The sequence below is a fragment of the Dioscorea cayenensis genome, chromosome 6, assembly GCF_009730915.1.
Source record: "Dioscorea cayenensis subsp. rotundata cultivar TDr96_F1 chromosome 6, TDr96_F1_v2_PseudoChromosome.rev07_lg8_w22 25.fasta, whole genome shotgun sequence".
NCBI classification, from domain to species: domain Eukaryota; kingdom Viridiplantae; phylum Streptophyta; class Magnoliopsida; order Dioscoreales; family Dioscoreaceae; genus Dioscorea; species Dioscorea cayenensis.
Genome location: NC_052476.1, coordinates 3320753 through 3346024, shown reverse-complemented (window position 1 = coordinate 3346024; position 25272 = coordinate 3320753). Strand labels below are relative to the sequence as shown.

At 32.2% G+C, this 25272-nt stretch overlaps 2 protein-coding genes, 1 long non-coding RNA gene and 1 pseudogene across 4 annotated transcripts; all 4 read left to right on the top strand.

Annotated features, from left to right (window-relative positions):
- Positions 1-4619: 4619 nt before the first annotated feature.
- Positions 4620-5865, top strand: LOC120263318. The gene is made up of 3 exons (XR_005537052.1): positions 4620-4724; positions 5650-5703; positions 5804-5865. It is a non-coding gene; the product is annotated as an uncharacterized LOC120263318 (long non-coding RNA).
- A 3188-nt stretch (positions 5866-9053) lies between these two features.
- Positions 9054-17789, top strand: LOC120263626 (methionine aminopeptidase 1D, chloroplastic/mitochondrial). The gene is made up of 10 exons (XM_039271593.1): positions 9054-9235; positions 10356-10425; positions 12640-12868; positions 13993-14154; positions 14244-14285; positions 14377-14448; positions 14712-14791; positions 16248-16345; positions 17179-17226; positions 17495-17789. The coding sequence occupies exons 1-10, from the start codon at positions 9130-9132 to the stop codon at positions 17638-17640; spliced, it is 1053 nt and encodes a 350-aa protein (XP_039127527.1). The 5' UTR covers positions 9054-9129; the 3' UTR covers positions 17641-17789.
- Positions 17790-18511: 722 nt separating this feature from the next.
- On the top strand, positions 18512-22373 carry LOC120263418 (DPH4 homolog). 2 transcript variants are annotated; one of them, XR_005537089.1, is made up of 3 exons: positions 18512-18692; positions 20009-20862; positions 22288-22373. XR_005537089.1 is itself a non-coding variant. In XM_039271308.1 (2 exons), the coding sequence occupies exon 2, from the start codon at positions 20107-20109 to the stop codon at positions 20641-20643; it is 537 nt and encodes a 178-aa protein (XP_039127242.1). In that variant the 5' UTR covers positions 18512-18692; positions 20009-20106; the 3' UTR covers positions 20644-21520. The 2 variants fall into 2 exon arrangements, 1 of the variants encoding a protein (XP_039127242.1); XM_039271308.1 differs by lacking the exon at positions 22288-22373 and having other exon boundaries at positions 20009-21520.
- Positions 22374-22779: 406 nt separating this feature from the next.
- LOC120263417 lies at positions 22780-24768 on the top strand (annotated as a pseudogene).
- The last annotated feature ends 504 nt before the right edge of the window (positions 24769-25272 follow it).

The window sequence follows — 25272 nt, the reverse complement described above, 5'->3', positions numbered from 1 at the left end:
TTTATGTTTGTAGAGTAAAATATTTCAGGTGCTGAATTATTACTTGTTTTTGTGATGATGAAGATGATGGTGAAATTAGTCTGTTATATTTTATTTATTATATTTATGGCATGGTAATTATTTTAAATGGAATGATAATTGAATAAAAGGCTAGATAATATATACAGATTGTATATATTATAGTGTGACAAACTAACTTAATAACAGATTTCTTGAAAATGTTTTAGTGAAAATTGGGCTTGTGAGAATTAATAATTATCTTAAGTGTGTCCAGATTATATATATAATAGTGTGACAAACTAACTTAATAACAGATTTCTTGAAAATGTTTTAGTGAAAATTGGGCTTATGAGAATTAATAATTATCTTAAGTGTGTCCTAATTACACGGTGAAATGGATGATGGAGATAGGTGGTGTCTGTTTCATGTTTTGAGAATTTATGCTCTTCTAAAATAGTTTAATTATTTTATATAGTCTAATTTTAAATATCAATAATAATTTTGTTCTTATGAGTAATAAATTTTATAAGAAATAAAAATTATACAACTGGTGCGATAGCTGGATGATAGTGCTATTGCCTTCTAAGTGAAAAGTTGTGAGTTTGACATCTATTTACATGGGGTGTTAGGGTTCTGGTTTATCCATATTTTTAAATAATAATAATAATAATATTGATGATGGTGATGGTTCTATGTCAATGTCTTTACTTTTATGAAATCTTAGAATTACACAAATAATACAACTTTGAAAATAAAATTATTTTATATAGTAAAGAATAAAAAAGCTAAATATCTAACATCTTAATTAAACCAATAAGAGAAAGAAATAAAACTAATAAAATTTAATCTCAAATTACAATTTAGTCTTCATCCAACACTCCTAGTTTTGCACAAATACATATTCTATGGAAAACCTCAAACACTAGTTAAAAAATAAAATAAAATAAATTATGAGAAAAATCTAGATTCATCACCTTGCAAAATTTAAAACTAATCTCCCTTCTCAAAAAATTTTCAATTTAAACGGAAATACATAACTTCATAATTTTCAAAATACATTTTTTTTTCTTTTCCAAGTTTTAAACTTAAAGGATTTTAAATCAATCTTTGCTGTTTTCGGTACTTGAATCAATCTGAGCGGGGGTTAAGATACAAGAATTTCAATGCTTTTTAAAATCTTAAAATTTTTAAAAATATGAAGTATATATTTTCTATCTCCATTAATACCATTTAAAACGTTTTACATCAAATATTAATTGTTGGAAAAAGAAAACAAAAAACACAGCCACATGAGTTGTCTATTGTTGCTTTTTTAACTTATTTTGTGATCATGAAAGGGGAGAAGAATAGTTAAAAACATGGGATAGTGATATCCGGGGATTGTGGGGGTCCAATTAAAAAAAGCAAGAGTGGTATTTGGTGGGAAAATAATATATATATATATATATGATGAGAAATAGAATGGAATAAAAATATAGATTTGGAGATTCAAAGCATATGCTTTATAACTTTTTTGTGTGAAAGATTGGTTGGGTGGAAAAAGAGAAGGTTATTTTGGGCAAGTAGTTGGATTGGTGGATCCCTAGGGAAGAAGATGAAATAACATTCCCTAAAAGTGGTGCTTAATTATTTATTTTAAGTTTTTTTTATAATTTTTATTTTAAAGCACTTTTTTGGGGGAGTGTGTTAGTCATGTGTTTGTGTGATTTAAATTTTTTTTTTTAGTGAGAAAAATTGGAAAGGTGTTTTTGGGGTAGGGTTCTCATGGAGCTTTGAACATGTGAAATTATTTATTTATTTATTTATTTATTTATAACATTATAAGCACCAAACATACGTATTTTTATTATTATATTTTAATAATATATTAAAAGGGAGTCAAACTCTAAACTTTTTGTATAGAAATCAAATGTTTTCATTGTTCAGTTATTGTTATTGGTTTTATTTTCAAATTACTAAAAAAATACTATTTAAGTAATTTTGTATTTTTTTATTTTTTACTTAAAAATATCTTAAATATTATTGTTCAATTAGAGTGTGTTTAATGATGTTTTTGTTAAAAAATTAGTTTGACTAGAATAGTTTGATTTTTTTAAAAATCATGTTATTTTAAATATTTAAAAAATATTTTAAAATTAATAAAAAAAACATTATCACTATAATTTTATTATTTTTTGAGTTAGAGTACATTTTTCTCATATATATATATATATATATTTGAATTCAAAACTGTTTCCTTTAAATAACCTAAACTCTTTACTACTCAACCAACACTTCAGTTTAAAAAAAAAAAATCTTTAAAAAAAGAGGTTTTTTAGGTCAATATTTTTAGGTCAATATTCATAATCAAAGAAAACTAGCAACAACTTTGTCCACCATTTCTTCCCCCCACACACGTGAACACAAAATAAATAAATTTTAAAAAAAACGTCACTTAAGAAAAAAAACAATCCACCATTTTTAGGTGTAGAAAAATTTGATTGTTAGGTGAAGAAAATTGTTAGGTTGTGTTTGGTTGGTGAATTGAAGCGTGTGTTTAGGAATTTTTATTTTAAAAATATTTTTTTTGGTTTGACTTAATTAAAGTTTGATTTTTTTTCAAACTTAATTTGTTATTAATTTTAATTAAGTATTGATTAATATTAATTTTTTTAATAAAATAAATAATTGTATTTTAATAATTAATTTTTTTATATGCAAAATAAATAGAATAACCAATAGACTAATCTATATCTGTACATGTTCCTGAAATTTTTTTTTTTAAAATTTAGGATGTTTATTGCCTATTTATTAATAAATAAATAAATAAATAAATAGAATGATTCAAGTATATTTGATTCGAGGGTTTGGCCAAATTTCCTTTTAGTCCCTAGCCTTCACTCATGAGCTCTTTATTTGTGAGTTATTTTTTCACAATATCTTTGAACATTTGTTATATCTAATGAAATGTTTTTATTTGAAATTTCCATATATAAAAATTCAAGTATGAATAATGTTATATCATGGTTAACTTCTTTAACATAAATATCAATATATATAATATGTATATAATCTAACTCCATTATTATATTTGACTGATGAAACGGATAAATATATGCAATTTTTTTTTAAATAAATTTTTTTTAAAAAAAAAAAAAACCTTGAATGTACCCCAAACCCTAAATTCTTTTGGTTACAACTTAACATAAATTTTTCTTATAAGTGCCTGAAAAGAAACATGCAAAATAAGTAATGAAACTACATGCAAGCAAGAATTATGATGAGTGAAGTAGCTGTTAGTAACATAATTATAACAACAAATAATAATAATAATAATAATTCAAATTTGTAAAACATATATCTTTTTAAATGTATTTCATTGAAGAACACATGAATACCCACTTGTTTTTGCTTGTGGATATTCAACTTTTTATTTAAACCAACTCATTATAATTACATAATGTGTATTAAGTGTGTTAATTGAGTTCAAGAGTCGCTAAAGTGAGCTAACTTCTTATTATGCTATTCATTTTCATTCTTGGTTGAGAAATGAATATTTTCTATGCGTTTTTTATTATTTTAATTAATATCTATTTTAATATTTTTATATTGGCTGGGGAGGTATTATTCATTTTTATATAAAAAAATTATAATGGGAACAAGAGAGTGAATTACACATGTAATATAATGTTACTACTTTTTCTCCTTGAACCATTTTAATCTAAGTGGAAGTCTCATAAAATTCCGGATCATGTTGGTGTCTTTAAATTTTTAAAATGAAAACATGAAAGTACAATTTTTTCACTATTTTTAATCACTCCGGGGAGTGGGATTTCAAATTTTCAACCTTTTTGTTTTGTTTTGTTTTGTTTTTTTCATTTTATAATACTTCCGGAAAAATGAATAAACCATGGTTAAAAATATTTGTTAAATATTTCAAATCATTCAAAAAATACCTTAAGCTTTATCATGTTAAATGTGGCTTTGCTGTATATATATTGAAAGGTCTTCTGCACCAACAATGGAAGAAGGGTGAAATTTGAATGTTTCTTTACTTTTATTCAGTTTTCATCAACTGAATAATTTCATAATGTCTTCTTTCTAAATTAAGGTGATATTTGTGATGATTTTCAGTTTTTTCATGTTAATAGAATTAGTCTAATAAAAATTACAAGTTTTGAAAAGGATTATCTATAAAATTATGAACCCATGGTATATCAAAATATATATATATATATATATATACAAAACATCATATGTGGACTTCTCTAGACATTCAACGTTTGCAAATGATGATGAAAAATAAGAGAGAGAGAGAGAGAGTTTGAGAGCGTTTTAGTCACTAAACTATTCACGTTTTTCTAATCTGGTCACTAAACAATAAAAAATTTCAATTGGGTCACTAATGTTAATATTTCATTCCAATCAAGTCACTCGGCAGAACGCCGTTACCCGGATGCTGAGTTGGCGCACCACGTCACCTGACACGTGTCAAATTTTACGTTGGGCTATTGACGTGGATTCCACTTCAGTAATAGGCTTCACGTGATGATTTGACTGACACCAACTCATCACACTTTCCCCTTTTCCTTAGGGGAAAAAGAAAAGTTCAAGGCTTCTCTTTCCTTATTGATCTTAGTCCTCGTTGTATGGTTCAAGAGATCGCAAGAAATTCGGAGTTTCTTTGACGAGGGTTTTCCGGTGGATGGAGGATGATGTCGAAGCTGAGCTCCAAGACGAGCAAGGTATGGATCCCAATCACCAGAAATCTTTAGGTTCTCAGTGTACTTCTTTTTGGAAGAATTTTAGGGTTTTTGACTTGGATTCTTGCTTCTAATTGTGTTCTTGACATGAATACTATGGACTTTTAGTCACTGAAGGGTTTATGAGTTCATTCTTGAATGATAGTTGTAGGGTTTAATTCGCTTTTCTTGAATGTTTTGTGGTTCTTGATCGTATTCTCTTTTTGATTGAAATTGATCCAATGCTATGGTAATTGGTATCTTTTTATCAGATTTATTTGATGTCTTGATGAATTTTTGAGTCCTTGATGTGGTTTCTTGTTGCTGATGAGAGATGATGAGATCCACAACAAGAAAAGAATCCATGATTTAAGACATTATTAATTATTATTGTTATTAAACTAATAAGATGTGTGTTTTTATTCTCAAGGCACTAAGCGCTTGTATTGGTCAGGGTGCATGGAATGGAAATTTAAAGCTTTTAATCACAATTAGACTACTAGCGATGTCACTATAATTAAGCATATAATTAATTAATTAATTCATAAAAAATGGTGCTCACTAATGCAAGCCTTAATGATGGTGCTTGACAATGAAATGGAGCACTAAGTAGCATGAACCCTTTTGAATATGGCTCTTTCCTTCAACTTATCATACGTAATTGCATCATCATCTCTTGAAAAGAAAGTCTTATAATTAAGTCATTGTGTGTTAATTAGTGTAACCATGAGATTGAGACATTTCCCGCTTGTAGTTGTACCAATATATATTCTTAAAAAAGTAATACTATGAATACTATATATATCTAATGCTAATCAAATATATACATAGTTCATTTTGAGTTCACATTTTATTAAGTTCAAATATATACTTAAGTTCAAATATATATCTAATTGCAAACTAATGTGATGTTCTATAATTTTGGTAGACTAAAAAAGCTGTTGGACCCATAAGAAGGCAATCGACAAATGATACTAGGCTGGTGAGTGGCCAAATGCATACACATGGACAGATAAATAAAAACCAATGTGCAAATGCTTTGCCCATTAAGAGATAATAATTTTTGAATTAATTTCTCATAGGAACCTACTGCAAATAGCAATATGTCAAGCCAACAACCTATCAGATCTGTTAGATGGATGGCCACTCAGTAAATCAAGATATTGTATTTTTCTCAAAGTGAAAGGCCGGAGGTAATTTCCACGAAACTTGTGCATAATCTCATTTCTTCAAATATGGTGGTGCTTTTTAAGGATGCCACATGTTTTTCTTTATGTGTTATGTTGTAATTTGTGTTTATAATATTGAATGAATATGTTGATCTTCAATCTTTGTCAGATGCTGATTTTTTCCTCTTAATTTAGGGACCTTGCCCAACTAGGCAGAATATGTCAAGCCAACAACCTATTGGGATTTGATTAGGGTGGATGGCAACTCATAAGAACTTTTTAATTTAGGTTTTTATGTTTAACTTAGAATTATTAGTCTTGTACAATATTCAAAACATGGATGGCATCTTGTAGATTCCCCGATCGATCGTAAATCAAGGTGGTCAATTTTTCTCAAAGTGAAATGATACAATCGGATGCAAGGCGGAGGTAATTCCAACTAAGCTTGTGCATAGTATCAAGGATTATTGTCTTTATGTGTTGTGTTGTGATTAATAATTATAATCTTGGTTTGCATGTTCTAATCTAAAATCTTGAATGAGAAGGCTAATTATAATCTGCAATGGGTATAAGGCAAGAGTACCATAAGCTTCTTTTGTGCTTAATGATTTCTTTTGTGCAGGTTTCTTCTCAAGTGCTTATTAACACGCAAAATTCTTGTACCAATGTAACCATTTCTGCAAATACCCAACCACATAGACCACATGGAAGGCCAGTGGCATCAAGGTATATGAGAGATTCAACAAAAATGGAATTGCGATCAAGGGGAAGAGGCAACATAAAGAGATAGCATCAAATAGAAGACATGACAAGAAAGACTGTTATTGGCGAGGTTGCCCTAATTGTGTAAACATTACTTAAGTTTTTTGTTCTTTTGTAATAGCTCAGATGCCAAAATGGGTTGGCAATTTTTGTTGTGTTCAGCAACTAGAAACTAATGTATGTCTTTAATTATGTTCTGTTATGATAGTGGTGTTTTTGGGAGAAAATACTTGTGTTTTGTCATGTTACAAAATAGATGTTTTTTGAACAATTTTTCACTAGTGTTTTGTTTTGTTATGTTCCTTTTCATTTAAAGAACAAATGCTAAGGATGCTAAAATAATCTACATATTTAGTCACTAAATTATTTGCATTTTCCTAATCAGGTCACTAAATAAAAAAAAATTCAATTAGGTCATTGCTGAAGTGGAATGCCACGTCAACAACCAAACAAAAAAAATCTGACACGTGTCAGGTGACGTGGCGCACCAGCTCAGCATCAGGGTAACGGCGTTGTGGCGAGTGACTTGATTGGAATGAAATGCTAACGTTAGTGACCCAATTGAAAATTTTTTTTGTTTAGTGATCAAATTAGGAAAATACGAATAGTTTAGTGACTAAATATGTAGTTTACCCTTAAATTTTTAAAATGAAAACATGAAAGTACAATTTTTCCACTATTTTTAATCACTCCGGGGAGTGGGATTTCAAATTTTCAACCTTTTGTTTTGTTTTGTTTTTTTCATTTTATAATACTTCCAGAAAAATGAATAAACCATGGTTAAAAATATTTGTTAAATATTTCAAATCATTCAAAAAATACCTTAAGCTTTATCATGTTAAATGTGGCTTTGCTGTATATATATTGAAAGGTCTTCTGCACCAACAATGGAAGAAGGGTGAAATTTGCATGTTTCTTTACTTTTATTCAGTTTTCATCAACTGAATAATTTCATAATGTCTTCTTTCTAAATTAAGGTGATATTTGTGATGATTTTCAGTTTTTTCATGTTAATAGAATTAGTCTAATGAAAATTACAAGAATTAGTCTAATGAAAATTACAAGTTTTGAACAGGAGTATTTATAAAATTATGGACCCATGGTATATCAATAAATATATATATATATATATATATATATATATATATACAAAACATCATATGTGACATCTCTAGACATTCAACGTCCCGTAAATGATGATGAAAAATGAAAGAGAGAGAGAGAGTTTGAGAGCTACGAATGGGTTAGGATTTAGGAAAAGAGTGTGATGGGGGAGGAGGGGCATCATTGGATGTTGATAGAGCCGGTTTTAGTGAAAATGGGATATAATCAAATTAATATTTTTAATTATTTTTATTAAATAATAAATTACATAATAAGAAATTATGGGCCACCGATAATTAGATAAAATAGATGCAATTTAATATTATTATAAATCAATTAAACAAGATAGACTCTCCTCTTGTTGATCTCATATTATTACTTGAATATGATATGGCTATCATTACCGCTATACAAATGTAAGATGGCTACTGGCATCTTATGTAATAAATAAATAAATAAATAAATAAATAAACAAGATAAGTTTTATATTAAAAAATAATTAAGATTTTTACAAATATTATTACTCAAATAAAATAATAATAAATAGAAATTGAAAATATATTTTAAAATATCATAAATTTAATATATATTTTTTAAAATGATATTGTTTTGTGATAAAATACTAATAAATAAAAACTTTAAGTATAAAATTCAAATTTTTTTAAGAATATGAGGCTTCAAGAAATTATGGAGTCCTAGGCATAAGCCTTAATCACCTACGTCTAAGGCCGATTCAATTGATCCAACATGGACGTCATCCAACGGTCATTGCTTCAAATCCATGGACGTCTATAGATAATGCCGGCTTTTATATATATATATATATATATATAGATAATATGTTTTTTAGGGATGTCTCCAGAAAACAAATTTAGGGACATCTTTACAGTAATTGTTAGATCACCTATTTAACAGCTGATGTTTTATTAAAATCCAGAGCTGGGGTATCCTTAAATTACCTCCTGCCCATATATATATATATATATATAACCCATCATCTAGGGACGCCCCTAGATTTCAAATCTAGGGATATCCATAGTAGCCATTAGATGAAAATCTGACGGCTCTTATCATTATGAATAGTAAAAACCGCGTTCTACAGTGTTGTACGATGATCGTCGAGCAAGTAAAAGAGTGTCAGATGTTTATATAATCAATCAACCATCGGATGATGATCCAACGGCTTAGATTTAAAAATATCCCTAGATTTGAAATCTAGGGACGTCTCTAGATGATGTTTACCCATATATATATATATATATATGCAAAAAAGCCCTTTAATTTTTTAGGGTGGATATTTTGGACAAGCAACAAGCTCCTCATTTTTTTTGTTGTTCACTTCAGTGTTGCCCTTCAATCGAGGAGGCCTCATCATGGCGCCCGCTTCCTCTCTGCATCCCCGCTTCTTCTCCTCCTTCCTTGGTGATCGCTTCGTTTACTCGGCGAGGTCTCTCCGGCATCCGCTTCTCCGCAACCCCGGTACAAGCCCTAAATCTTGTTTTGTTTTGATTTTGTTTGTGTTTTTTTAAGGAATTTCTTGTTTCTGGTTTGGTATGTCCTTTTTGTTTATTGTTTAAAGATTTTTCTCTGTGGGCGCCTGGTTGGAATAGATGTAATCTCATGAAAGAAGTGCAATTTCGATTGGTGAAGTATTTGAGGAGGAATTCTTTGGAAATGGATGAAAAATGGCAACTTCTGAGCTTGTCTTTTGTTGCTGTTGTGTGTTCTTGATGTGTTAATACTGTAACTCTGTAAGGGCATTGAGGTCTTGGAAAAATGATTTATTTGATTTATATTTAACAACATGCTGGATTACCTCTATTGGTTTGAAATCATGTATTGCCGATCCTAATCTTGTTAATAATTGAGGAGGGATTTGGTAGAAGTGGATAAACAATGGTAGCTTTCTGGGATGTTTTGGTTATTGTTGGTGCTTTTGATATGCCCACATTGTTAGAGCACTGGCCTATGAAGGAATTGATGGATTCATATTAAACAAGATACTCATGGGAAAACTATCAGAGTTCAAATCACCAATTACAAGTCCTAATCTTAAGATTTGAGGAGGAGTGTCTTGAAAATAGATGAAAATGGGCCACCTTTGAGCATGTCATCACTTCTGGATGATTGGAGGATTAGGAATAAATTGGCCTCGTATGTAGCTATATGAATTATTAGGCTATTATGAAACTTTCTTGCAAATGCTTTGTTGAAACTCTCATGCTGCCAATTCTATTCTTGTTAAAACATCAAGGTGATGACACGTGCAAAAATGAATGGATACTCACAAAAGTGGTTATTTTAGTTGGATTGGTTATGTACTTCTATCGGAGCTGTCATTACCTCTAACAATTTTGTACCAATGCTTATTGCATGTGCCTTGCCAAACAATGACTGCAAGGTGTTACTTGCCTGCTAGTTCAAGAACAGATATCAAATTTTGACCAAACCATATTTGTGTGCTTATTATGTTTTTGAATGTCATGAAGGCTTGCTCAACTTTTGGGTTCCGGCTTGGGTCAATCTGGACAAACAACTCTTAGTTGGTTCTATGGTCTAGATTATAATAGCAGTATTAACCATTATATGTTTTTTGCAGGCACTCCATATCAAAAGTTTCAGACTTCAAGAACATTCTGTAACTTAGCTGATCTTCTATTCAATAAAAGGTTTGGGTTATTGTTACATGTAACATTTTAAATTGACTTCACTTCCTCACTTCCACTTTACAAATTGCATGTGAAATACAGTAATCTTTGTCACAACAAGAAGTTAATTAAGGAACAGAAGGGTCTTAGATGACTTGGTCTGGACGTTGGGACTTTTGGAATCAAAACACAGATTCTAATTATTGGAATAAAAACTTTAGCTGTCACAACCAATGTTACCAGGAACGCTACAACTCCCTTGGAACCACGAACCGGTTTGTGCGATCCGGATCGTGGTTCGTTTAAGTTCTGAGGACGTTAGGAACGAGAATTGGTTCCATGAAATAGACGATCCAAGAGTTTGAAGAAATTTAGGGAGCATGAGTTTGAAGGATAGGAAAGTTAATGCTTCGAACCTCAAGACAAATGTGAAGCTTAAAGCCACCAAAGAGAAGAAGAGAAGGGTGCCATGAGTTGCTCAAATATGAAGCTTAAGCTTGCCAAATATGAGGAGGGAAAGGTACCACTAGTTGCTCAGATATAAGCTTAAGACCACCAAAGATGAGAAGAAGAAAAGAAAGCTAAGGATGATATTAGGCATGACTTTTGAGTTTTGATTGTATTTGTTTTTCATAGAATTTGAATGGTTTTTTTAGTGTAACTAGGATGTATAGGAAGAATAAAATAGGTTGGAATAAAACAAAGAATAAATGACAAAGGGAAGAGACAAGCAAGAGCAATTCTATTCAGTGGATAGAAAACCAATGCCGTGAATATTTAAAAACTTATAGTAGTGGTGGAAAATCAATGAGAAAAAAAGTGAAAAATAAATGGGGTGGAAAAACTGAGAATCCAAGTTCCAAAACAATAAACTATGCCTTGGTGTAGCTAGAGCCTATGCCTTAGTTCAATTATGAATGCCATTAAAGTTACACAACAATAACAGTGTAAAAAATAACCAACCGTCAAAATCTCTAGAAAATTAATTACATATTAATGAAAACTAGTGACCTTTCATCTCCTAATAGAAATTCTTAGCCTCTCTTTTTTAATGAATTACTTATTAATGAAAACTAGTGACCTTTCATCTCCTAATAGAAATTCTTAGCTTCTTAGTCCGAGAGTAGAAGTGTAGAACACTCTCTTTTTTCCCTCTCACTACCATCTTTGCAAGCAAATAGCAATGGTGTTTGGTAAAAGAAGAAAGGAGCATCTCGTTGAAGATTCAAATGATTCAAGTAATGATGATAGTCCACAAATGATCCATGCTGAAGAGATTCAAGCAACTAAGAAAGCAGCAACATACAAGACATACAAGACATAAGGAGATGATGAAAAATCAAATTCCAAATCCAAGCCTCTTCTATCTGAAGTAGTACAATTCAGTCAGTCACAAGGCAAAAATCCAGGTGGAGCTAAGATTTGGATGTGCAAACATTGTAACAAGTATACAAGTTCATATACTAGGAAATGTAATGAAATGTTGTCTCATATTAGCATTTTGTGGTAATATTTCAACTTTCAATGTTAAGTAAATCAACTCAAACTTTATTCATACAAAATTGTTTATATTTTACAAAGATTTTTATTTACGATCCTAAAACTATTATGAAGCGTACCACGACCCGAAATATCGTACCAATTAAGCCTACCCCTTCGTACTATAAAATTTCCAAGCTAGGTACCAAGTCCCCGTTTTCGTACCACGTACGACGACGTACCCCGTTCCTGGTAACTTTGATCACAACATTTTTTAAAGAGTGACTTGTTAATAAACGACTGTTGTCTAGTAGCGCATGCACTGAATTAGGTAAAATGACAACAAGGGAGGGTATGGGTAACATAATTCTGAATGAAAGGAGGTGATTTTTGTGTGCTTCTCACACACAACTTAATTTAAACAGAAACAAATTTATTTGTTTCTTATTTTTGTTGCTTCATAATATGAATACTGAAGAGGTTTTGCCCAAACCAACACATTGTTGGAAATTATCATTTTTGTTCATCATTGCTTTGCAAAAGAGTAACAAAGTGCCATTTTTCATTTGTCATTGCTTTGCAAAAAACTAATAAAGTGCTCCCATATTTGCACTTCCCAATTGTCCTTGATGTGTTTGACATTGTGAGAAATTTATATAGTTTTCCATGACAAAGTTACGGCATTCTCTTTGGTAGAAGTGTTGCGCATGCATACAGAAACTCTCACAACCTTCATTCTGGTTGCGGACATTTCAGGAATCAGGATAATTTACCAGAGAGTAAACGTAAGCGTTTGAGACCTGGAAAAGTTTCTCCTCGCCTACATGTTCCTAGTCATATACAAAGGCCTCCCTATGTTAATTCTCGTCAGTTACCTGGAATTTCAAGTGGACCTGAAGTGCATGATGAAAGAGGAATAGAGTGTATGAGAGCATCTGGAAGGCTCGCGGCACATGTGTTGGAGTTTGCTGGAACTCTTGTTAAGGTGTAACTTTTTATGTGTTCTTTTTACAATTATCATTAATCTTGTCAATGATAGCATTAACAAACTATTCCAATTATTAGCTTACAACTTTTATACGCCATCTTTATGTCTTACTTTTGCCTCTTTAACACAGAAGTGAACTCCTCCCCTTTCAAGAAATATAATCTTCAATACTTTGTTCCTAGCCACCACCACTGATGCTTTACCTGGCTATCTCTTGCCTTTCGCAGATGTTAGTGTCCTTGTTCTCCTGTGAAGCTTGTTTTTCTTTATTTTTTATCGACAATTTATCATCATCATTATTTTGAGAACGTGTCCATGCCACTTCATTTCTTGTTTTTTCAAATTAATACCTCCTTGCAGTTTTGAAGGATGCTATTAGCATCATGCCATTCATAAACACTGTATCTGATGTCTTTGTCACGATTATGATTGACTGCAATTGATTCAAAATATGGAAATAGATGGCCCAGCTGCATCTTGAGCTTGATTATTCATTTTAGTTGCCAAACGATTTCCATTGTAGCTTAGTTTTTCAAAGCTACTGTGGACATTGATCTGATCTTATGTGTAGTGTTGGACTAATGTTCTTATAGGAAAAATGGTGTGCCACAAAGTGTATTTCTGACATTCCCAGCTCCTAGGCTAGTTTGTGTCACTGCACTATTCTTGTGGGGACAAGAGCACATCATAGAAGCATCTCCATGCAACAAACTTTTGAATATGTGGTGGTATATAATTTTGGAATTGGTCAGTAAACCTAAAGGTTGTGCTAAACGTTTGATTCTAATGACTAGCTACTATATTATGCAACCCCACAGATTTTGCTCTTGTTTAATATTTTGATGTGCTTGAAACAAGCTTAGTAATGCTGAAAGATGCTTTCTATTTGATAAATGTTTTATTTCTACTTGTCAGGACATGACTTATGTGTATTTTGTTTCTTTGCTTGTTTGTTATATATGGAACTAGTTACTTCTGTTTTTTTATCTTTTTTTCTACTTCCAGTCATATGCCATTGACGCAATTATCCACATGCCTTTGAATGCGCAAAAAATGAACCTTTTAATCAGCCTGCAAAGCATCCATTTTCATTTGAAGATTTATATGATTTCTGTTGCCAGGCAGGCACAGCAACGGATGAAATTGACCAAGCGGTACACCAGATGATCATTGATAATGGAGCTTATCCTTCACCTCTTGGTTATGGTGGTTTTCCAAAGAGTGTCTGTACATCAGTGAATGAATGCATTTGTCATGGGATACCAGACTCACGCCTGCTTGAGGTGCACCCAGTGCAGTAATATTTATTTCATCGATATCCTATCTGCTTTAGCTGTGAAAGTGATTGGCTCTAATTCAATATTATTTTCAGGATGGCGATATTATAAATATTGATGTTACTGTCTACTTAAATGTAAGATTCATGGACCTATTATAAATTTTATACCACCATCTGATTATGGTCAACTTATAAGTCATATAGATATGTGTTTTGTCTTATGTAGGGTTACCATGGTGATACATCTGCAACTTTCCTTTGTGGTGATGTTGAGGATGAAGCTAAGAAGCTGGTTGAGGTAAAAAACTTATAAGAGTGTTTAATTACAGGGAGAAATATTTGGAGAAATTCATTAATTGTTAGATTGTCCTTTGCTATCTATTCTGATGGCCCTATTATTCATAAAGAAAAACAAGATTTAGATTTTGAGATACTAGCCGTTCAATTGTTGTCATTATTGATATTCTTGCTACATAATAGTCAGTTAGATTCCTCTTCTTGCTTAAAGTTTCACTTGCAACCTGTGTGTAACATGAATTGCTCCTTGTTGTTGTTCTGCAGGTCACAAGAGAAGCATTGAACAAGGCAATATCTATATGTGGACCAGGAGTGGAGTATAACAAGATAGGCAAAACAATACAGTAAGCTTTTGTTCGAACCTTTATTTTAGAAGTTAAAATAAAATCATATCCACCCACTGATGATTACTTGTAAATATTTATGTATTAATGATGAGGAGCTATTTTGCATCTTAAACCCCTGCCCCACAGAAGATTTTGTTAAAGCACCTTTAGAATATGAAGATATTGATGCATTAAATTGTCTAGTGTGTTTATCATATTGTAGTTCTAGATACAAACTCATAGGTTGGGCAAACTCAGTTATTTTGTCTTCTAATAATTAAATTAAAAAGTGTCACTGACAGTTATATTTGACATCAAGATTGATTGCGACTTCTGAACCACCTAATTTCTCTGATCACATAGAACTGATTGACTTGTCTTGCTAATGGTTTGAGTCCAACTCGGCATCTGGTCATGCATGTCATTATGACATTTGACAACCAATTGTTCTCTGGTCTACTAATTTCATTGCTATTGAATATTACCAATCTGGCTGTTCACCTTTCTATTTCCTGGCCTAGCCCAGATTTTGGCTGTCTCATTCTTATTAGTTGTTGATTACTCAAGCCCTTGATGTAGGTTATTGCTATTATTTCAGTTATTTATTGCCTGAAGGCATGTATCTTGATCAATTATCGTTGCTGTGCAGTATTCTTAACATCAAGTTTTTGTTTAGAGATGAAGAATAACCTAAACCTTTTCTTTTTTACCAAAATTACACCGCTCCCCTTTTATTACATCTTCTCTCTGATGCTTGATGGCTCCATTAATTGGCAACACGATATATTGGCAAACTTAATTTTCAAGTTTTAAACTTTTCTGTCTTGTAAGTTAGCCTTTTGGAAGTTATGTGATGATTCAGTTAACTATAATTATCAAGAATTAACATAGTATAATGATATATAAAAAGCATATTTGTTATTTTCCTCCATGACGATGGCTCTGTTAAGATTAAATATTTTCATAGACTAAAATGTTGGGCTGAAAGATGAAGCCGTGTGTTTGGACTGACAAAGTTAATTTTTCTTTTTTCTTTTTTCTTTTTTTTTTTGTGTAATTTCCTTTTTTTAATTGTATCTGAGAAATACCAAATAATTAGCAAATACATTGCATAATCATCTCAAGATGGGTGGAGAAAGCTAAAACTGTGACTTAAAACAATTCCTCTTTGATGAATAATATTAAACAACAACTAACTATGCCATAGATTTTGCATCTAGTAATAGGCTCCAAGACGATGCACTTTTTCCTTGATTCAGCTTTACGATTTATCTGCAACCATGTGATGACTAATCTAAGCTAAAGTTCTGCTTCAAATTGCAAAACAAATTCACTTTTGTCCATTTAAGAAAATATTTTTAATTTTCCATGTTTTGTTCACTCACAGAATGGTGAACTTTTGTCTTTGTTTTTGTTTTTGTTTTCTTCTATTCAATGGCTAGATGATTTGATTTGCAATTTGTATTTCCTGAAGTGGTCACGCAGACAAATTTAAGTTTGGTGTAGTTCGGCAGTTTGTTGGGCATGGAGTAGGACGCGTGTTTCATGCTGATCCAGTCATTCTTCATTTTAGTAAGTTCTTGTACCTGACTATTCATACTTTCAAGGATATTACCTGTTGAAGTATTTGATGTTAGGTGAATGGCTAGAAACTAGGACATCACTTTCCCCCACAAGTCTTTTAAGAATTCTTTTTCCATGATGGAAGATATATTTTGCATTTATTTTTCGGTGTTATGAGAACATATAAGCAGATTAGTGCAAACTATGGATGCACATGTAAATGTTCCAAAAATGCCATTTTGTTTATCTTTTAATGCTCCACAAAACTTTTGTGAGCCTAGTCATAAAATTTTGGAATCTAGCTGATGCAAAGTTGATTAAGTTCAGCATTGGTATTTGGCAAGAGCCGCCTCCTTTTCTCTTTCACTGACAAGCACTAGTGTAAAATACTTGGAAGGGTCAGCAATTTATCTTGTACTGTTGTTATCGGCATACTATGATGACTAGAGAGCTCTGAGAGTGATAAAGCCAATATTTGCTATGTGCTTCCTATTTATAGTACTTGTGTAGTTCAGCAGATGTGGAAGTGAATCACTTTGATGAGGATTATCATATCTAACACCCCTTTAGTGATTAGCATTGTAAAACAAGCATAAAGATTCAATTTTCCTCATCGGGAATTTTCGTATTATGATTCCTCTGGAGTTTCTACTGATTTGCCCGCATTGAAATACCTTGCAATGTGTGTTCATGTTATCGTAAGATGTATGAGTATCTTCAGTGAATCTAAGTCTTTTGAAAAGTTCATTGCTCATTGTTAATCCCAGCATTTAAAGCTGTGGTAGTCAGGATCAAGTAGGTTTTTTTTTTTAACCGAAACGCTTTCTTTCATTGTTTTACAGGAAACAACGAACAGGGACGCATGTTATTGGGCCAAACATTTACCATAGGTACAACTTGATTAATAGTTTTTTATGAAAAAAAAGGTCATTTTTATTCATCTCTATGATTTCAATACATTCAATACCATCACTGCACTCTCTTTTTTTGATTCATATTCATCTTCAAGAATAACATCGCATACGATCAGGATATTTGTATTGAACATTTTGAAAATATAGTGATAGTAATGAACATCAATCAACGCAAAATTTATGGACTTCATCAATCTTGATCTGACGACAGAATTAACGTCACTATAATTGTTGATGTGTGTAGAGCCAATGCTGACAATTGGGAGCACAGATTCTGTGATATGGTCTGATAATTGGACTGCAGTAACATCAGATGGAAGTTTATCAGCACAATTTGAGAACACCATTCTCATTACTGAAAATGGGGCAGAAATATTAACTAAGTGTTGAAGTCAAGACTCTGCTGCATGTTTGTGAATTTGTTGATCCTCTTTTTTTTTTTTAAATTATTCATTGTGGTGTAATTTTAAAGAAATCATCATTCTTAATTTGTAGAGTTTAACTGCTTAATTAGATGATTTTGTTTCAATTTGTTCAAACATTTTATTGACATAATTTTTTTTTTTTAAAAAGAGTGGGTTTTGGGATTAATCTGAAGTAGAATTGTTTTTGTTGGAATTAGTTCAAATTTGGATGTTAAAAAAAAAATCTTATTACCCCTCACACACACACACACACACACACACACACAAATGAAAATTTTTTAAATTTAGAAGCATCCAAAATTGGCCCCTATATCTCTTTTCATCACTATAGTTTTCAATAAAGAATGAAAAATATTTTTAAAAATGGTTTATTTTTTAAAATAATTTGTTCGAGAAGAGGCTCGAGTTTTATTTTATTCAATCTAGTTTTAATATATTTTTTTTATGCATATTTGTCCTTCTAAATTTAAGTATTTTTAAATTTTTTTTTTCTAACAGTTTACTTATGACATAAAAGTAACTGAGGTTGAAAGGGATGATCCGACAACATATTAAGTGAAAACTTTTGTACATGCAATATAAAACAAAACTATTATTAAACAGGAAGTATATGTTATAAGATAGAATAAATTGACAAAGTGAACTATACTGATTGAAAATAAAGTATAATATTAATTGAAAATAAAATGTAATGAAAAAAAATTATTTAAAAAATTCAAATATTAGAGGGTTGTTTTGGAAGTTTTGAAACTTTCATCTCCTAAAATAAATTTTCCTAAATTTTTCCCAATAAAATAAAATAAAATAAAATAAAAACAATCCTTTTCAACAAAACCCTAATTCTAGTTTTTGAATTTTTCTAACAATCTCGCTGCTGCGCTGGATCTCTCGTCTCCCGCCGCATCGCCGGCGCACCTCGTCGCCGGGTGGTCAACGAGCTGTGCCTGTCCTGGCTTGAGCTCTTATCTTCTCCTCTCACGAAGTCCCGCTTTGTTCGCCGCCTCGCTCTTCCATATGGTACTCGTTCTTTCCTCACTTCCTCCGATCCTTGGCATGATAGAGTTGTGATCTTTTTGTAGTTGTTGGGATAAAACTCTGCCAAACATCCATCTCTTCCGATGAATGCATCAGCTGATACAATCTTTTGAATTCACTTAATCCGTTTAGTTTGGTTGAGAGATGATGTTTGGATTACTTATTAGGAGGCGAAGTTGCGTTTTGGGTGTGGTAAGTTTGATTTCCATAATCAAAGTGATATTTTTGCTGATTTAGATTTGTTGATGATGTTGTGATGGGTGTTGTGATTAGGGTAGAGATTGAGGTTTGGAATTGAGGATGAAAATTGAGTTTTTTTAATGGAGTTATGGCTAAATTCTGGGTTTAGAATGGAGGATTGGAACTGTTTGTGATAGTAATTATAAAGAAAAAAAATCCTTGATTTCACAGTAGGATTGTGAAACACGATTGATGATGATATAAAAATCATGCCCTAATTTATTGGCTAGAGTTCATCCCTCTTGTCAGCATTGTCCCTTTGAGCACATAATATTAATAGATTGGTAAATCATTGATTTGGAAAACCGAATATGTTTGTTGAGATCACCTTTTGGGGTTTTTTTACAATGAATTTAACTTGTTGATGTTTCTTGAAAACAAGATGTGAATGTGTGTTCAATGAACATGGAAATAGAAAACATTGTTAACAAAACTTAATTGTGATTTTAGAAACTTGAGGCTTATGGTTTAATGCTTGCTGATGAGTATTGTAGCTAAAGCACCCACTCCATTCAGAGATATGATCTTGGTACTACTCTAACCTGAAATATGAAGTCATCTTTTGTGACAATGTTTGAATTTCTAACTGGATGTCCATGAACGGCTAGATATTTATATTACCAAGTCTGTAATGTACACTTCTTTCCTATTGAAGGGGAACTTATAGTTTACAGTAAAATTTCTGAAGCAAGATGAACAATGAAGACATAGTTGATTGATTTCTGCTTAGTAAATGGGTTTCTCGATCTTGTACGCTGTCCCTTAGGTTAGATAGGTAAACCCATTTGCAGACTAGTTCACTGATAGGAAGGAACACAAAACTATATTTGCTTTTGAACTGAAGACTGATCAAATTCATTTGAAATCTCTTTTTAACTTGTAGCCTGTAGGTGTATTGATGCAGCATTTTCGTATCCTGGTCCTAATCCTAATCCACAACAATCTTCCAACAAATGATTTTCTCATTTGCATCAGTTCTTTATCTTGAAGTTGTCAATTACTGCTACTAGTTGTTGTGAATGATTTATGTTTCTCGATCATATTTTTATTGTATTCAGCGATGCAGCCAGAGCCAGTAAGATAAGTGGGAAACTGACTGTACATACTTGAGTGGGAAAGTTAGTTAGTTAACCATCTGCATCAAAAAGCCTCCAGAATGCTCCTTGATAGCTGTAATTTGACTGGAACAACCCACTATCAAATCCTTTCAGTGAAGGAAGACGCCAACTATGATGAGATCCGAGCAGGATACAAGGCTGCCATCCTCAATTCTCATCCTGATAAACTGCACATGAATACAAAAGAATCTCAGCTTGACCATGAATTGCAAGAAAGATTTCTGTCTGTTCAGAAAGCATGGGAGGTACTTAGTGATCCAACATCCAGAGCAAATTATGATATGGAGTTGCAATCTTCCAGACAGAAACTTGAAGCTGTTGCTGATGAAGTCACATTAGAGGAGATGACTATAGAAACCATTGGTGATGCTCAGGAGTTCTTTTATCAATGCAGATGTGGTGATTATTTCTCAGTTACACCCTCAGAGCTTGATGAGATTGGTTTGCCACTAAATATAAATATAAATGGAGATGTAGCATCACAGTCTGCTACTGGTTTGCAACCAGCTGCTGTTCTTCTACCTTGTGGTTCTTGTTCACTCAAAATCCGATTAATACTGCATTCCGTGCCTTGAAATTTTCATCTAACTGTCTTGGTTCCTCATGATCAACTGCATCTACTATAGTGGTACAAGAGTTCGATGAAAATTTCAGATCCCTGATGATGTAGATCAACAGTAAACACTCTTTGACACTTACAGAAAGGGATTCTTTGAAGAGATTGCTCCTGTCTAGAACTGGAGTCACCAACTCTTCTCGGGTATTGCAAATTGATGTTTCTATAGAATTGCCAGGTCAGATTACTAAGATTATTTTCAATGTATTTGTCTCAAGTTTTGAATTATATAGCATCTTATATAGCTGATCAATGTTGATCTCGTTTAAATTAGTCAATTGTTCATACATGATATATTGTAAAATCATTTGTGAACACTTGGAGTATTTTTGAAGTTTGGTGTGTTACGAAAGGTGTCAATTCAGGTTAATGCGTGATGCGTCATAAACATGCTGTTGTCAACCTGTATTCATTAGAGAAATTTCGCTAACACAAATACAGATATTTTGTAGTTTACATGACATGACGTATGTATCTTACATGATACAATGAACATAACATGATTGATAAACGGATAACATAGTGTCTACTATTTCCATGTGAACTGGAAAAAAAAAAACTGAAATTGCGTATATACCCATATAAAGTTATCATTGTTAAATGCAAACTAATCATATTATGCAGTTTAATTTTCAATCAAAAGCGTAAACCAATACAAGAAGAGACTTGTGTTTATATATTCTAAAGTCTTGGTATTGCGAGTTACTCTAATACTTTATTTTATGTAGACCCCTCAAAAGTCATACTCTTATATAAATAGAGATATTTATACATGTATGTATACTCTTGAGCCCAATCAATCATCTATTATCATTAGAAAATAAATAAAAAAATAAGTGATTTTTTTTAATTTTTTTTTTATATGTATATGCTTATTTTATATGGTTTTTTTACATTTTAAGTTATAGTCATTTATAATATAAATTCCTACTTTGAAAATATATTATTTATATAATTACTATGTGTATTCAATACAGAACTTTGAGAAATAAAAAATTTAAGGTAATTTAGTGAGTTGTTGCAATGTTTTTGTTTAATAATTAGTTGCAAACTCGCAATAATTCATAACTACCTACCTTCCGTTACAGATGCACACACACAGGATGTTAAGAATTTCAAAATTTTTCGTGTACTCATAGGTGTAATTTTACAGTTTTGTCCCTCTCTGAAATGTGTCACTGTCATGTTAGCTGAACATTGAATGCATCTCATTTAAATAAGTTATTATTGGTTCTAATAACTAGTATTATTTATAGCTCATTAAGACAAAACCTAGCCTTAATTACAATCAATGGATATCAGTCATGTTTTGGTTACTAAACAATGAAGTCCATCTCCAACCCTCCATTCTTCTCCATTCAACCTTGAACTCCATCACTGCCCTCAACGGAGTACACATCCAAAGATCATGAACACTACTTCCAAATCTTTAACTTCCTCCGAGTCCAACAGAACACACCATATGGTCTTGCGCAGAAGGTAATCTTATAATTTAGTTTTTAGTAACATTCTTATTAATAAAACTCTTAATGTTTATTGTTGGCATAGATTAGAACTTTCACATCACATTACACTATCTACATAGCAGTATAATGCTATGCAGGGAATCAGGTTGAATATTTTCTGATCTGAAGTGAACCAAATCGAGAATGGTTTTTTTTATCAAGATGTGGCGATTGTTTCTTGGTAACATCTTCAGTGCTCGATGTGATCATGTTGTTACTGGATATAAACAGAGCAGAGGCATCACAGTATAATACTGGTTTGCTGCTGGCCTCTATTCTTCTGCCTTATGGTTTTTGTTCACTCAAAATTCGATTAATAATGATCACGAAACTGTCCACCAACTGCATCTACAAGTGTCGGTGCAAGAATTCGATATAAATTTCTGGTCCATTGATTTATAACAAAATTAAACAACCGTCGGAACTGGAAGAGTGGGGTTGGTTGAAGAGATGCTCTTATATACAATACTCATCAATTCTTCTTGTTATACTCCAGGTAAGATTACTAAGATTATTTACAATGTACTGTCTCTATTTTGAATTCGACATAAGTTCAGGTCCTTGTTGATTTATAACAACATTAAAAAGCCATCGGAACTTGAAGAGAGGGATTGTTGATTGAAGAGATTGCTCTTATGTACAATAGGACTCATCGATTCTTCTTGTTGTATGGCAGGTCAGATTTCTAAGATTATTTACACTGTACTCCTCTGTTTTGAATTTTATAGTATCTTATATAGCTAATCAATGTTGAATGGTTCAATAAGTCAATTCTGTGCACATAATTTATAGGTGAATCAGGTTGAAAAGTCTTGATTACTTCCGGATATTTTACATTTTATGTGACATGAGCTAGATAAGATGATCGATATAATATGTTTAAATATTTGTAAAAACGAGTATGACACTTGAACTCATCATAAATTCATAATTCATTACACTAATGTTTTCGTATGCAGTTATGACTATATAAAACTTAAACTTGATCACATTTAACTCCACAATAACCCTCATTTGGCGGGGGACAATATCCCCGGTCTATTTAAAATAGATGTTTTTACCATTCTCAAGCAAGTGTTATTGAAAGTTTAAGCAAGAGGATGAAGAAAAACATTTAATAGCTTAAATTGTGGGAGTATTTGACTAAAATATTCTGAATTATTGGCCCACTAATTTTTTCTCTGTCATGCCATCATTTGTGGGGTCACAATATGTCATTTATTCTCTTGAAGACAAAATATTTATTGATTGATTCCAATAAATATGTGCCATTTGGTGAAGAGAAGTCATCAAAAGAGTCCTTATTCTCTTTGAATTCATCCAACTCCCAGCAACAGCCAAAGACTTTTATACAGAGAGTCCAATATCTAAAAATAAAAGTGATATATATATTTACCCTTCTCCATTCTTCCAACTTGCAGCTCCATCAATGGATTCCATTTCCGAAGACCATGAACTCGACTTCCAAATCTTCGACTACCTCCGAGTCTACAAAAGTGGCCGAGTTGAACGTCTAAGAGGAACGGAAACAGTCCCTGCCGGCGAAGACTCCGTCACCGGAGTCTCATCAAAGGGCATCATCATCGACATCGAAACCAATGTCTCTGCGCGGATATATTTTCCCAAACCTTTTTCCAACAAGCCGGAGAAGCTCCCGGTGCTTGTCTACTTCCACGGCGGCGGGTTCTGCATCCAAACGGCCTACTCTCCGATCTACCACTCATACTTGAACTTGTTTATCGTCGGAAGCCAAGATGATAATTGTATCTATTGAGTACAGGTTAGCACCGGAATTTCCGCTCCCGGCCGCGTATGATGACTGTTGGAAAGCATTGCAGTGGGTGGTGCATCAGTTGGATGGCGCCACAGCCGTGCCGGAACCATGGTTGGTGAATTTTGGTGATTTGAGTAGGCTGTTCTTGGCCGGAGATAGCGCCGGCGCTAACATAGCACACCATATGGCCTTGCGTGCCGGAGCTGAAGGCTCAGAAGGTAATTTTCAGTTAGACGATATATTAGATGAAATTACTATTATACCCCATGTTTTTTTAATTATTATTATTATTATTTTTTGGTAAGGTGTGAAAATGAGAGGAATGGTATTGATGCACCCATATTTTTGGGGGTCAAAGATGGAGGGAGAGGAGGTGGGAGATGAATTGAGGAAGAGGTTGGATGAGCTATGGATGTTGGTGTGTCCGGCAAGTGCCGGAGTGGATGATCCCATGATCAATCCGTTGGCCGAGACAGCGCCGGATCTTGGTCCGATGGCGTGCGAGAAAATCATGGTGTGTGTGGCCGAGAAGGACTTGCTGAGTGTGAGAGGAATGGCTTATTATGAAAAGTTGAAGGAGAAGAGGGTGGATGGTGTTGAGTTGGTTGTGTCTCATGGTATGGGCCATGTCTTCCATTTGGATGAAGCTGGTTGTGATCAAGCTGCTGTGTTGATTAACAAAGTTGTGGCCTTTCTTTCTTCATGATTTTGGGGGGTTTTTCTTTTTTATTTTAAAAATATTTTAATAATTAATATGTGTCTGTTTTGATTTATTAATGAATGATGAAGTGTTTAATTGATCTGAGACGATCTCCATTATTAAATTGCTACACTTGCCACATGTCCAAGTTTCATGCATGCACATGTTAGAGCCATGGTATTATAAGGTACCAGTGTAAAGGCCCGCGTTTAACGCTGCGGGTTTAATATATTAAAATAGTGTACTAATATTAATAATATAAATTTTTAAAATGAATTTTAATATTAGAGGTATATTCTCAAATTTTAAATATTTTTTTTTTTTTTTGTATTTTTAGACAAAATTATAGGGGAAAATATTATTTTAATAAATCTTCTAAAACATAATAACTAAATATTAAACACCAACGTGTTAATTCTTTTTAAATTGTTTTAATTTTTTTAAATATTCTTGCTAATTATGGTATTTTTCATATATTTATTTTCAAAAGCGTACGAATTATAAAACGTATTTTTATTTTTTGTTAACATCTTTTGAAGGAAAAAATGATATTGTCAAATTTGGAATATAATGATAATTTTTTTAATTCTTTATATATATATTATACTG

Coding starts and splice junctions, on each gene's coding strand:
- LOC120263418 (XM_039271308.1), top strand. CDS start 20,107: ATGCTCCTTGATAGCTGTAATTTGACTGGAACAACCCACTATCAAATC.
- LOC120263626 (XM_039271593.1), top strand. CDS start 9,130: ATGGCGCCCGCTTCCTCTCTGCATCCCCGCTTCTTCTCCTCCTTCCTT. Junction 9,236..10,355: donor TCCGCTTCTCCGCAACCCCG/GTACAAGCCCTA, acceptor TGTTTTTTGCAG/GCACTCCATATCAAAAGTTT. Junction 17,227..17,494: donor GGGCCAAACATTTACCATAG/GTACAACTTGAT, acceptor TGATGTGTGTAG/AGCCAATGCTGACAATTGGG.